The 14285-nt window shown below is 41.4% G+C and overlaps 1 protein-coding gene across 1 annotated transcript in view; it reads right to left on the bottom strand.

Moving 5' to 3' along the window:
• Positions 1 to 14285, bottom strand: part of ACE (angiotensin I converting enzyme) — a 169996-nt gene that overhangs the window by 54166 nt on the left and 101545 nt on the right. The window contains 5 exon segments of the mRNA XM_027872973.1: positions 9354 to 9452; positions 9791 to 9935; positions 10399 to 10622; positions 13370 to 13542; positions 13904 to 14001. Coding sequence (XP_027728774.1) covers positions 9354 to 9452; positions 9791 to 9935; positions 10399 to 10622; positions 13370 to 13542; positions 13904 to 14001 — 739 coding nt within the window.

Genomic DNA, 14285 nt, shown 5'->3' with positions numbered 1-14285 from the left:
TGTGTGTGTGTGTGTGTGTGTGTGTGTGTGTGTGTGTGTGTGTGTGTAGAGACATAAACTCCTGCCTGGGTGACAGACCCTCTGAGCCTGTGATGATGGATATGGCATGTGAGGCGACATGAATCCTGATTAGCAAAGGGATGTAGAGATAAGGCACAGACTTTGGAAAGGCTAATTGGAGCCCTTGGAGGCATAAACATGTGGGGAAAGCTGCCCCAACACCCAAGAGATCCTTCAGTCCCTAGCATCTATATCCCTAGGGACTGCTTAGGAAAGACTTCTTCAGTGAACTCATTCCATTCTTGGGGAAGCTGAGATTTTATCTTGCTTTTGTTTTGTGATGGAGTGGTGGGACCTGGACCCCTCAAAACCCTAAGGCCATGTCTAAGTAACCCAGGTCCCCCTTCCCCCACCCATTAGAAAATTCTCTCCTTGTTACAGGCACAGAAAGTTGACCCTGTAAATTCCTCAGATAAAAGCTGGCTCAGAGGTGCCTGCCCAAGAACCAGCCTCTGGCAGTTAAACAAAAACATTGTCTTTTTTCCTTCTATGTCTGGTATCAACAAAGTTATCTCTGCAAACTTCCAGTATTTTCCCATCCATAGTTTGCAGGAGCCTTCTTTCAAAATATCTGGACTACTTGCATATGCTGACCACTCTCCCTAATCCCCCCCCATCCCTTTTTCATAGAAGCCTTAACATCACCGCTATCGGGCTACAGGTTCCCTAAGAACCTTTGCCCACTTCTATTGGCATCACAACAAACTTTGCCACTTGACTAAAGGATGGTTTGAGTATGTGAATTCATTCCAGGCAACTCTGCCTTGTACCCTGACATTTTGGGGTCCCAGCACCCCTTAACTGTGTCAGCACCCCCTAAAACACATCACTTTAGAAGAGCCTATTTGCTCTTATATAGTCTACTATTTACCTTAATCTGTACAATTTCCCTGATTTCTGTTTTGCTGTTTGCTTAGATAAAGGTTCAGTTCTTCAGTTGTGTCGGACTCTACTTGACCCCATGAACTTTGTCCATGGGATTTTCTTGGCAAAGATACTGACACGGTTTGCGATTTCCTTCTCCAGTGTATACCCATTTTACAGATTAGGAACTGAGGCAAATAGAGGTTAAGTGACTTGTCCAAGGTCACATAGCTAGGAAGTGTCTGAGGCCACATTTGAACTCAGATGTTCTTGACTCTTGGTCTAGCGCTATATCCACTACACCGCCTAGCTGCCTCAAAATAGGTAATAGATAATATTATAATTATATTAAAGTAGCTAAGTGGCATAACACAAAGAGCTAGAGGTGGCATAGCGTGAAACCTGGAGTCAGGAAGACCTGAGTTCAAATTCTGCCTCCAATACACTGTATGACCCTGAGGAAGTCACTTAATCTCTCAGCCTCAGTTTCCTCATCTGTTAAAAAAAATGGGGATCATAATAGTACCTATCTCTTAGACTTGTTGTGAGGATCAAATGAGATAACATTTATGAAATGCTTTGCAAACCTTATAGTGCCATATAAATGCTAGTTTATTATTAAATAGGTTCTGCCAGCTCTCTGTGAATGTCTCTTTTGTAACAAATGTTTAGAGGGAGCTGAAAGTAGCACTTTAGAGGGACCGGGGAAGGTAGATTTTTATCCTTAATTCCTAAAAGCAAAATACAAACCCTAAAATCTAAGCCTCTAAAGTGTAAATATCTGATGTGTGGTAGATATAATCCTAACCTCATACCCTTCTTGGAAATAAGAGTGAATGCCCAGCCATAGCCCTCTTCCTGCTCCAGCCAAAGGTCTCCCTTAGAGAAAGAGAATGAGCCTGGATCTTCTCTCTCTACATATCCCTGTAATTCAGGGCACCTTGGGGCCCCGTCTGCCTGCTTAACTCATTCCACACAAGAGCAACAAACTGCCTCTCCAGTGATCTTACCATACCGGGTGGCAAGTGAAACAAGATTGCCTTCAGCCCAGCAGGGGAAGGGTCAACTGGATCCATTCAGTCACCTGCACGTGGTGTCTTTGAGCAAGCACATGGCTGCCTGGCTCTTTTGTATTTGTTCTTTCCTAACCTTAGGCTGACCAGGACCCTGAGCTGGAGTGTCCAGGTGACCTTTTGGGTTCTGAAAGGTCTGAGCATCCTGGGAGGTACAAGGCAGCAGCTAGCTCCTTCTCAGAGCTGCAGCAGCAGACAGCAGGAGGAGGAGGAGGAGGATGAGGAGCACAAGGATCAAACTGGGGATTTTAGAAATCATAAGCCAGCTAGCTACTCCTCCCTTTATCCAGCTGCTGGATGGCGGCTTAAACTGAGCCCTGCTTCCCTGGACACTGAAGAGAGAAATAAGCAGTGCAGAGGCAGGCTGTTGCTTGCCTTGTATATATCTGCTGAGTTCTAGCTCAGTAGCACTTAAAGGTACCCGTCATCATCATGCCAGAGCAAGCCTGTGTGGCTGGCAGCAAACAGACTCGCCCCAAGCTTCTCAGGGGAGACTAGAACCAGGCCAAGAAAATCTGTGTAAACTCCTAGGAATGGCTTCACCACCACCACCACTACCACTGCTATTATTACTACTAGCTGGCATTGACATAAGGTGTCCCAAAAGTCTTAGTGCAGTTTAATCTTACTAAAGCTTAAAGTTAATCAAAACTTATTAAAGCTTAAACTGCTCTAAGACTTTTGGGATACCTTTACTGTTTGCAAAGCACTTTATATACAATGTTTTGTTTGATCCTCAAAACAATTCTATGAGGTAAGTAGTACAGGTATGATTTTACAGATGTGAAAATTGGGGCTCAGTAAGCAACTTGTCCATTGTCACACAACTAATAAGTGTCAGAGGTGGGATTTGAATCTAGATCTCTTACTTTCTTACAATTACTGTAATAATAGGAACAACAATAATAATAATAGCAACTAGCATTTACATAGCACTTTTAAGTTTTACAAAGCATCTTACAAATATTATCTCATTTGATTCTCATACCAACCCTGGGAGGTAGGTGTTATTATTATCCCCGTTTTATAGATGAGGAAACTGAGGCAGACCTCGATCTTGACTTCAGTGACTTGCCCAGAGTGCCACAGCTAGTAGCTCTGGGCATGTGTACAAAAACATACACTTTAAGACATATGTATATAGACTTCTCTCTTTAAATGGTCCTGTCTAGGGGCAGCTAGGTGGCGCAGTGGATAGAGCACGCGCCCTGGAGACACAAAGACCAGAGTTTGAATCTGGCCTCAAACACTTGACACTTACTAGCCGTGTGACCCTGGGCAAGTCACTTAACCCTATTACCTAATCCCCCTTTACCCCGCCCCCCCAAAAAAGAAAAGAAAATGGTTCTGTCTAAGTCTGAAGAACCATTTAGTGATGTTTAACAACTTAAGCATAAAACACTTTGAAAAAGATGTTTTTAAAACCAGAACAACAGCAACTATGGTCAGGTACTGACAAATTGGTTCTGTTGTCTTCGAAAGGCAATACAACTGCTTCCCACTTGAACAAGTGTGTGTTCATTCTACTTAGCTCCAAATATAGTTGTTTGCAGTGGTTTTAATTAGCCCTAGGTGGCCTTCTGATTTTGAGCACAGGTATGTAGTGTTGGTTCAATACTGGGAAAACTATAAATGTAACAGACTATATTAATAACAAAAATAATTTTAAGGTCACACGATTATATCAAAAGATACAGAAAAGGCATGACAAAACACAATACCCATGTGAAACATTGAAACGTTGAAAAACACAGGAATAAATAGACTTTTCCTTGATGTGATAAACAGTATCTATCTAAAACTAAGAACCAGCATTACATGGAGTCTACAGTCTACATTATAAAGTCTCCATATATAAAGGACACTAGAGTCTTTTTCAATAAGATTAGCAACAAAGCATCGATGTCCATTATCACTACTATTATTTTATACAGTACTTGAAAAGCCAACTATAGCAATAAGAGAAGGAAAATAAATTGGGAGAATAAGTATAGGTAAAGAGGAAACTAAATTGTTGCTTCTTACAGATGTAATATAATGGTTTACTTAGAAAACCCTAGAGATTCAACTAAAACAGATTAAAATAAGAACTTCACTAAAGTAGCAGGATATAAAATAGACCCACATCAGTCATCAGTTTGCCTGTATATTACCAACAAAACCCAACAAGAATAGATACAAAGAGAAATTCCATTCAAAGTAACTACAGATTTAAACAAGATGTTTGGGAGTCCACCTACTACGACCCAAACAGAAATTACATGAATGCAACTATAAAACATTCTTTATAGAAATAAAAAAAAATAATGGGGGAGATATTAATTGGTCATGTATGAACCATGCTAACACAATAAACTTAGTAATTTTATTATGACTTTTATTGATATATAAATTAAGTTAGTTAAACTAATTTACTTATTCAGTGTCATATGAATCAAACTACCAAAGGATTACTTCATAGAGCTAGAGAAAAGTAAGACTGCATCGGCAGTAATAAAAGATCAAGAATCTCAAGGGAAATAATGAAAAAAATGTTGGAAAGACGGAGCCTAGCAATACCACATCTCAAATAATATTACAAAGCAATAATGATTAAAATTATTTGGCACTGGCTAAAAAAACCCAGAAAATTTGTTCATTTGGACAAATTAGGAACATAGATTTAAAATCAAATGAATATAGTAACATAGTGACTACTATGGTAAGGACAAACTATTCCACAAAAACTGCTGGGAAAAGCATTCAGGCAGAAATTAGGTTTAGGCCAACATCTTGTACCATATGTAGCATTAAGCTCCAAGTGGCTATGACCTAGATATAGAAGATCACATTAATGTATAACCTACGAATTAGTATAACCGTTCTGGAAAACAATATGGAACGATGTCAAAAGTTATTAAAGTCTGCCTACCCTTCTACCCAAAAATAGCACAGCCAGACATATATACCAAAGAGATCAAAAAAAGAGGACAAAGATCCAGATGTGTGAAAACATTCCTGATAGCACTTTTTTGTGGTAGCAAAGAATTGGAAATTAAAGAGATACTTATCGATTAGGAAATAGCTGAACAAATTGTATGAATGTAGGGAAATATTATTGTGCATTAATAACTGGTGAAAGGAACAGATTCACAGAAATCTTGTAAGATTTATATGAACTGATGCTAGGGGAAGTGAGCAGAAACAGGAGAAGAATTTGTACAACGACCATGTAAAAATACTGTAGAAGAAAAATACATTGAAAAAGTTAAGAACTCTGATCAATGCAATCAATAATCATAATTACAGAGGACAAAGGATGAAGCATGTTTTCTGAACAGAGAGGTAAAGGACTAGAGGTATACACAGACAATTTGTGGGTCTGTTTTTCATGATAATGTAGACTTATTCTAGGATTTGTTTCTTTTTCTGTATTTTGTTTTTGAGAAGGGAGAATTGGGGGTAAGGAAAAGAGGAGTCATAGCAATGCAAAAGAAAGAAGGAAAAAAGTCAATAAAGTTGTAGGTTTGTTTTTTTTTTTAAGAAATTCATTTAAGAGATCAGAGATTTAGAGGGGAACAGACAAGTGCAATGGCTTTAAGAACCAGCATACTCAGTTTTGTATACACTTTAAAAACACACAAAAAGCAAACAAAAGCCAAGTTGTACATATTCCACTCCTCAATATCCTAAATAGCTCTCTCTCTCTTTTTTAAATTTTTTTTTAAATTTTTAGGCAATTGGGGTTAAGTGACTTGCCCAGGGTCACACAGCTAGTAAGTGTCAAGTGTTTGGTCTGAGGCTGGATTTGAACTCAGGTCCTCCTGACTCCAGGGTCGGTGCTCTATCCACTGTGCCACCTACCTGTCCCCCAAATAGCTCTCTCGGCTAGCCTCTTGGGGTCATCGTAGACACTGAACAAAGTCTCAGAGAGGAAGAATAGACCCAATCAGAGTAGAGTGGCCCCTCAGAGTCTCCTTGCAGTAGCATTCCAAATGGTCATTGTCACCCCGTGAGGGCCACAGATTTCATTCAAAAATTAGTAATCTGAGAGAACAGGGAACAGACATCAAGTACTAGGATAGGGATACAGCAATACTGGGCCTACAGAAGGGAAAAGACTGGTGGTAATAAGCCCGTTTACAGCAATAACACCATAGAATAACCAGCTGAGTGATTTAGAAAGATAGACAAAACATAAATGGAGAGGTTAAGTCAACAAACGTTTGAAGAAAATAGTAACTTCAGTGAACAAGCACTTTGCAACAAAGGACAAATCCAGTCCCCTCAAGAAAATGATAATATTATACAAAACTCTTACAGGTTCCCTGAAATCACCATGAAGCAACTCCAAGAACTTCCAGAATATTTCAGAAGAACAGTACAAAGAATTAAATAAAAATCTCAAAGAAATAACAGTAGAAATTAGAGCTCTTAAGAAAGCCACATCAAGTGTAACCAGAGCCTATAGAATTTAGAACACAAGACAGATATGCCATATAATGGCAGGTTCTCTGAAAAAGAGAGTAACAGAATTGGAATGGAAAAATTCAGAAGCAAAAGAAAAATGAACGGAACAAAATAACAGCAATGAAACAAATAATAGAACTGGATTAACACATAACTCTACAAAAATACTTGAAAATAGGGTGTGAAGAGATAATATAAGAACTATAGGATTTTCAGAAAGGTTCTTTGAAAAAAACTGACCTAAGTACTTCAAGAAACCATACAGAAAAATTGCCCAGAAATATTGTAAGCCAACAGCAAAGTATAGCTCAAGAGAATCCACAGAAGACCAACTGAACTTTAAAGTTTGATTCATCAAGAAATATTTTAATCAGGATCTAGAATGATGAACATTAAAAACACATTTTGGAAGTAGCAAGGCAAAAAACCTTTCACATTCCAAGGAGAATTGATCAAAATAGCACAAGATTATTCCATGTTTATAAGAAGTCAAAGGAAAAATTAGAATTTGAAATTCTGAAAAGCAGAATAGAAGGGAAGGAAGCTGAGAGAAGAGACCAGGAGCAGTTTAGTGTAATTAAAATAAACTGCAGGGACTAAGTCTTAAAAGGGGAGAGGAGAGCATATATGCATATGTAATAGTATATATGTACGTATAATATACATGTATATAAATGTGTATATACATATATACATATACACATATGGAGAGATATTCATAGCCTCTCCTCTAGGATAATTCCCAAGAGGGTACTTACTACCTTGAGAATTTATTAGTACACTGTGAGTACCAGCTCCTACACTATAAAGTTCACAAGCCTCCACTGAAGTACCTCTCATTAACAGTTAGCCAGTAGATATAATTAGCTCTAAGCAAAAGTGTTTACTAAATGGCACAGTGAAAAAAATATCTACAAAATATCATCTTCACAAACCTAGGGCATGCTCTCCTTCATAGACACACATCAATCACGGCAAGACTGGGATCAAATTTAGAGTACAACGAATGGTAGTGAGGCAGTGCTTGCCTAGGGTTTATGGGTGGCAATGGCAACTCACAACTCCTGCTACTGCGAGGCCTGTGAGGCCTTTCTTCACAGAATCATCATACAGCTCCTATCGCTTGGAGCACCTCTGCGATAGAGGTTCCTTAGCCAAATTTTCAGGGTCTGCTCATCTCCATAGCTGGCTCTCTTCTTTGCTTCCAGAGGTCTCAGTTTCTGAAGCTGCTTCCTCCCTTGAGTAACACCCTTTCTGTAACCATCTCTGTCTGGAATGTGCATCTGCTTCCTAATGTACCTTGAATTCTCTCAAGCCAAAAGAAGTCTAGAACTGCCAGATCTGGCGTCTCTTCCTGTGTTGCTGGATATCACGGCTAATGGGGGAGGGGGAGAAGAGAGAAATTCCTCCCCCCCACCAATTTCTTTCAGGAGTCTTCTCCACCAAGTACTCCTGAGCCTTCACTTCTATTAACTCCCCAGCTCTTAGCTATTTTAAGTCTCCAAGGATGCATGATTAATTTGTTTGCTCAAAGGGGTTGTTCCCTTTAATTCACTCAAGGGAACTATTCACACCTCATAAAAGGATTTACCAGCACTCTGCACCTTTTTAACATATGAATTCCATGCACTTCATGAATTGTTATATCTACTGAGCTAGGGGGGGGAAAGCAAATCCCCTCCCCCTTACACATTTAATAGAAGAAAACACAAGCTTATAACCAAAGGCTTTCAGTTAAGATGAAGATGTGAATGTAAAGAAGTCTCAGCATTCAGCCAGAAAATATCTAAAAAGGACTCTATAAAATCCAATGATAAAGGAAACTGAAAATAAAGCAAAACTAAAATAGAAGTAAACCCCTTTATCCAGTCCAGAACTGCACAAAAAGAAAAGACAGCCAGAAACCTGCAGAGGTGGGGAGAGGGGTCTCATTAGGGATGACAGCCAGGGATGTCTAGTGAAGGGCTGGCAGTTGGCAGAGGTGGGGAAAGGAGCCATGCCAAGGAAACCAGTTCCAGCTCCAGAAACTGGACCTAAAATCTGCCAATCCTCTGACCAGGGTAGTTTCTGGACAGCACAAACTCCAATAATCAGGGACTTAACCAAAGCAGGGGGACAAATATAGCACCCCCCTAGCCCACTGTGCTGGGATATGGGGTCTGGCTATACTCTTCAGAGCACTGGAAGCCTCAGCAGGAGACCAGAGACCAGGAGAAAATGAGAACAATAATCCAACCAATATTACCATTGCTACTACAATTGATTGCTCCTTGACTCCACGGTGACTTCTTAGGCCAAATGTCCTAAAGGGGTGGAATGGAGGACCCTATAAACTTGTTTTTTCAGTATTTTGATAACTGATTCAACATAATTGGTCTCCTTTGTAATCCTAAGTATTTTAGTTCCTGTATTTTATAACATTCTGATAAGGAGGTCCACAGGCTTCCTTTGTAATCCTAAGTATTTTAGCTTTTTTATTTTAAAACCTTCTGATAAGGAGCCCATAGGCTTTCTCAGACTGCCAAAGGGATCCATGATACAGAAAAGGTTAAGAACCTCTGGCCTAGACCAAACCTATCTTTCTTGGTGGTTGCTTTCCAAAACGTATTGTATCCCCCTAGTAGAAAAGAAGTTCCTCGAGGGTAGATTGCTGATTGTTTGAGCACTATCACACTATCAACTCTCTGTCTCTCTGTCTCTCTGTCTCTCTCTCTCTCCTCAAGTGTCTGAGGCCACATTTGAATTCAGGTCCTCCTGACTCCAGGGTCAGTGCTCTATCCATTGTACCACCTAGCTGTCCTCACTGTCATCTCTTTTTATTACATACTCATTTACATTAGCTCCTCCCCATCAACGCCTCTTAATAGTTCCCCTCTTTTCCCAGATGGCCCCTGATCCTTTCTTTACCTGAGATAGGGCACATTTGCAGGTATATGGAACTTGGCACCTGGGTCAAAGTCTTCTTGTGTTCTGGGTACTGGTGGACACAGACCCTGGTACTTTAGCCTGTGAAAAGGAAAAAAAAGAGTTGTAGGGAGGGCAGGAGTGGGTTTAATCCTGTTGTCTTGGTAAATAAAGTATGTGAGTTTAGAAGAGAGTGTGTGTGTGCTTATGTATATATAGTGAAAATTGACTTAGAGGTAGATCTCTCGTGCTTCTGAGATCCCACATCTACCACCTGGGACTGCCCCCGTCCTTCAGGTTGGGTCAGGAATCCGACACAAGGCTGCCCAGGTCCCAGCCTCCAGGGGTACCTGAACCCAGGGGTTCTGTCCCTGAACCATGACCTCCTCTCATATACTTCCTACACCCATCAGTACCAACAGAGCCTTGCTCATGCTGACCTGAGGCTCCACCACTCCTGGTTGTAATCTTTCTTATTGATGCTCCCATCGAACACCCGCCAGCGCCACTGGTCAATGAGGTAACCAAAAGGGATGAAGGCAATCTTGTCCAGGGCAACACTCATCAAATAGTTGATCTCACTCTCTGGTAAAGAGAATAGAGGTAATCAGTTCAGGAACTCCTCTCCCCGTCTGTTTCTGGTTTTTCCAATTTATTCTCAATGGCCTTCTTCCCAGCAGAACTGGAACCAGCAATCTGTGCTCTATGGGCAAGATTTGGAAATTGTGTCACCACTTCCTGAAGGCTTTGAGCTTCTGCTGTAATGCATGTGGATTGACTTACACATCATTCCTATATTTGTGAAGAGTGGGATTTTCTGGTACTAAAAATGTACATTTCTAAAAGGCGACATTAAAAAGCATCTTCCTTCACTCCTTATTGGATAGGCAGCTTCTGATCTTGCTTAATCCCTGTCCCAATTCTGCTCCCTATGTTCACCCGATATTTGCTCCCACCCCTGTACCCTGGCCCCCAAGTCTCTCCCTAAGCTTCTGCTGCCCATCTTTGACTTTTTATTCCACTCCTGAATACCCACCCCCTAGCTTACCATAGCCCTCGCCCTCATTATCCAGCAGACCAATACTGTATAAGTGCTTGGGGGTGGAGACAGAGAGTGCCAGCACATCTCCGATGGCCTCATGGAAACCTGGGTTGGCACCATCTCGGAAGGTCAGAGGCTGATCTTTGTACTGCATGAAATACTGCACATGGCCCATCTCATGGTGGATGACGATGAGGTCCTCCATGTTCACTGTTGTGCACTGTTTGATCCTGTGTGCAAAAGAGACAGAATAGAGGTGGGCAGAAAAGAGGATGAGAGCTTGCTAGGCAAGGGAGTCGGGAAGAGGGACAGACAGACAAACAAACAAAGTTGGCTGGTTGGATTGTACACGGAAAGGATTTTCTCTTCTCTGCTGCTATACCAGAAACACAATGTGATTAGAAAGCAAGGGAAGAAAATTAAAAGGTACAAGAGGGAGAATTCTAGGGTTGGAACCATCTAAAGAGATTAGCTAATCCCCTAACCACTTTCACTATGTTTGCTCTCTCTAGAAACACCTTGGTATCAGATGAAACTCAATATTATATGTGATATTACTCTTCAATTTTTTCATAATTGTATTATTTGTATAAGCTATGTCTCTCCAACATGACTGAATTCCCTGAAAGGGTAAGCAGCGTCACATCTTTCCTTTGTCTCCTTTCACAGTGCTCACGCTAGGCATTATAAGAGGCTTTTGTGGAACTGGAGTGAATTAACTGCCTCTATGTTAGTGCAATTAAACTCACATAGAAATGGAATCACTTAATTGTACATAAGAATCCCTTGACCACATGCATCCTGACTTAGAAAACTACCTATTAACATTATCTATGTCCTATTATATTTTTATCTATTTTGTTAAATATTTCTCAATTACATTTCAATTTGGTTGAGGCCCTACTTGCGGGCTGATGTTTGACACCCCTGTTTTAAGCCACCCAAGTCAGAAGGTTGTCTATTATTCTCTAATTGAGATCTCCCTAATCTCTGGGAATTCTCCCTTGAATCCCTCTTGTTTCAGTGTGACAAGGTCTATTTCTCCTTAGTTATTACCCTCAGGAGAGACAGAATAAAATAACTTGGCATAAGGAGGCTAAGTATCTTTCTATCTTCTCTCCTGATTCAACGAAGGGTACACAAAGAGCCCCAGCTCTATCCCTCTGAAAAATATTGAGCCACAAACATCAGAAAGAGATGAAATTAAAAACAAAACAAACAAGCAAGTTCTGGATTAGACTTGTAAAGGGTTTGAATCCTGGTTGTGATAGGAAGGAAACAAGCATTTGTTATGCTTCTATTACATGCCAAGTGCTTTATGAATATTATCTCATTTGATCCTCCCAATAAACCTGGCAAATAGGTGATGGTACCAATTTTGCAGTAGAGGACATGGAAGCAAATTAAATGACAAGTTAAGTGACTTGCCCAGGGCCATACAGCTAGCTGAGGCTGCATGTGAACTCAGGTCTTCTTGACTCTAGGCTTAGTGCTCTATCTACTGCAGTACCTAGCTGTCAAGGTTCTCCCTTCCTCCATCCCCAACACGGGTTAGACTAGTTTTTCCTTAAAAAAGCTATTCCTGGGATTTGATTGACTGGGAGAGGGGACTGGTAAGGGGGAGGTAGGGGAAGGATTAGGCAGTTTTTCTGCTGACAGTTTCCTTGCAGACTCTACATTGACAGGGTTTCCTGGTCAGTTAAGGACATTAAGTTGTCAGGGCCCTTTTTACACCCTTAGATAACCAGAAAGCCTTGGCCCCCTAGGCCAATCATGTTGTGTTTGGGGGGGAAGGGTAGCTTTGTTGATTTTTAGGGGAAAAACTAGCCTAACTCATGTGGAGGGGGAACCCTGGTATATATTGGTCTTATCACACTGGTTTTGCTACTTATTACCTCTGTGACCTCAGCAAAATGAGAGGACTGTACTATAAATAATATTTAAGGTCCCTTCCAGTTCTGACACCCCATATATTAAATAGATTGCAGCATCCCTGATCTACCCTACTGCGATTCTTTGAGGCTGCAGTCCCTGTGCCTTTGCAGTAGTGGGCTCAAGAGACTAACCATAAACCTTCCTTCTTTAAATTTTCTGTTCAGTCACCAGGGTCTTTCTTCCTGCTCTCCCAAAGTGGGATGTATACACACATATGTATATATGGTACTTCTCACCTATTATTGGTTGGCTCTTTGTTCCAGATGCCACACTTTTTGTGAAAAACTTTTTTTAATGACGGGTAGCATGTATTTGTGACTGCATGCTGGCCTAGACCTTGGTCTAGAGTTAGAAATGGTGTTTGCAGCCCTGGAATGGAGTGGTGCCAACTATTGGCACAGTAGAGTCAGAAGCGCCTAGAGCCAGGAAGACCTGAGTTCCAAACTAGCCTCAGATATCTATTGTCTGCGCCCTGGGCAAGTCACTTAACCAACACTGCTTTTCTCCATTTCTTCAACTATAAAATAAGAATCATAACAGCACCTACCTCCCAGGGTTATTGTGAATATCAAATGAGATCTTTGTAAAGTACTTAGCACAGCTCCTGGCACACAGTAGATATTTAATGAATGTTGTGTTCCCTAACACGTTGATCAAACCATCAGTTGTGCACAGATGAGATAACAAGTCACATGAACGTAGGAGATTTCACAGAGTGAGGCCTAAGTAGATTCTGTTCTCAGGGTGGTCAGAAGGTCCAGGGGACTCAGCCTTCATCCCTGGGACTGGAAAGAAAGCAACCCTGTACTTAGTATTATTAGTATTAGAACCTTGACAGCTAGGTACTGCAGTAGATGGAGCACTAAGCCTAGAGTCAAGAAGAGCTGAGTTCACATTGTCCTAACCTTCAGAACTAACCAGCCAGGTTTTCTCCTTATTCTTGATTGGGGGTGGGGGGGAAGTGGGACTATCACCACTTTCTCTAGGCTCCTTTCCCCTTCTCCAAAGGCACCTGAAGGAACATCACCACTTTCTGCCCCACCTGAAGTCTTTGCCATTGTAGAAATCCCAGGCAGAAGCATGGCACACGACTTCTCGCCCATCGTTTGGCTTTTCCAGCATTGACTTGTTCCAGAACTCAGGGGTCAAGGGCAGCAGACCCAGGGACTGGAAGAATTTATCTGCCTCTTCAAACATCCTCCGTGGGGTCCAGCCCTTAAGGCAAAAGACCAAAGAATCATAGGATCATAGCTGGAGAACCAGAAGGTACTTCAATAGTTGTCAAAGTCCAACCCCCTCATAAGTTAACTGAGTCCCAGAGAAGGCAAGTGATTTGCCCAAGGTCCCAACTCCAACCCTAAATGCACACTGGCCAAGAGACAAAGTTTAGGGTGCAGGGTAGTGAAAGGGGTGCAGTGTGGGAAAGAACCCCTTTAAGCAGCAGAGAACTGGATCCCTCCTCTCCTCCTGCTCACCGAGCATCATGGAATCAAGACTGGAAGAACGTCAGAAGACGCAAGATTGGGGGAGGAAGGGCTGTGCAAGGAGCAGAGAGCAGGGCAGACTGATCACTGACCTGGCTTTTCATAGCCGGAGTGGCATCCACCTGGTGGGCAGAAGGGAAAGGCACCACCAACTCATAGATGTTGGACCAGCTCTGAGCCCACATATTGCCTGGAGGAAGGTTCAGAGGAAAAGAAAAGAGAGACAAAGAGGTTAAACACAGACATTTATTAATACCCAAGAGGAGAGAACCATCCTGGAATAAGTTCAGAAGGAGTGTTGGCTCCCTTCCTTCTTTGCAGAGGTAGAATGGATATGGAATATTGAATATTGTCAGATATAGTTGAAGTGTTGGGGTTTTCTTCCCCCATTTTTATCTTTGTTACAGGGGATAGCTCTTGATAAAAGAGGGCTGTGGGATATATTCAGAAATGAAGGTAAAGTAAAAACAAATG

The sequence above is a fragment of the Vombatus ursinus genome, unplaced genomic scaffold, assembly GCF_900497805.2.
Source record: "Vombatus ursinus unplaced genomic scaffold, bare-nosed wombat genome assembly UNPS02014801.1, whole genome shotgun sequence".
In the NCBI taxonomy this organism is placed as follows: domain Eukaryota; kingdom Metazoa; phylum Chordata; class Mammalia; order Diprotodontia; family Vombatidae; genus Vombatus; species Vombatus ursinus.
The sequence above is the reverse complement of the archived record's forward strand: the minus strand, read 5'-3'. Positions and strand labels throughout refer to the sequence as shown.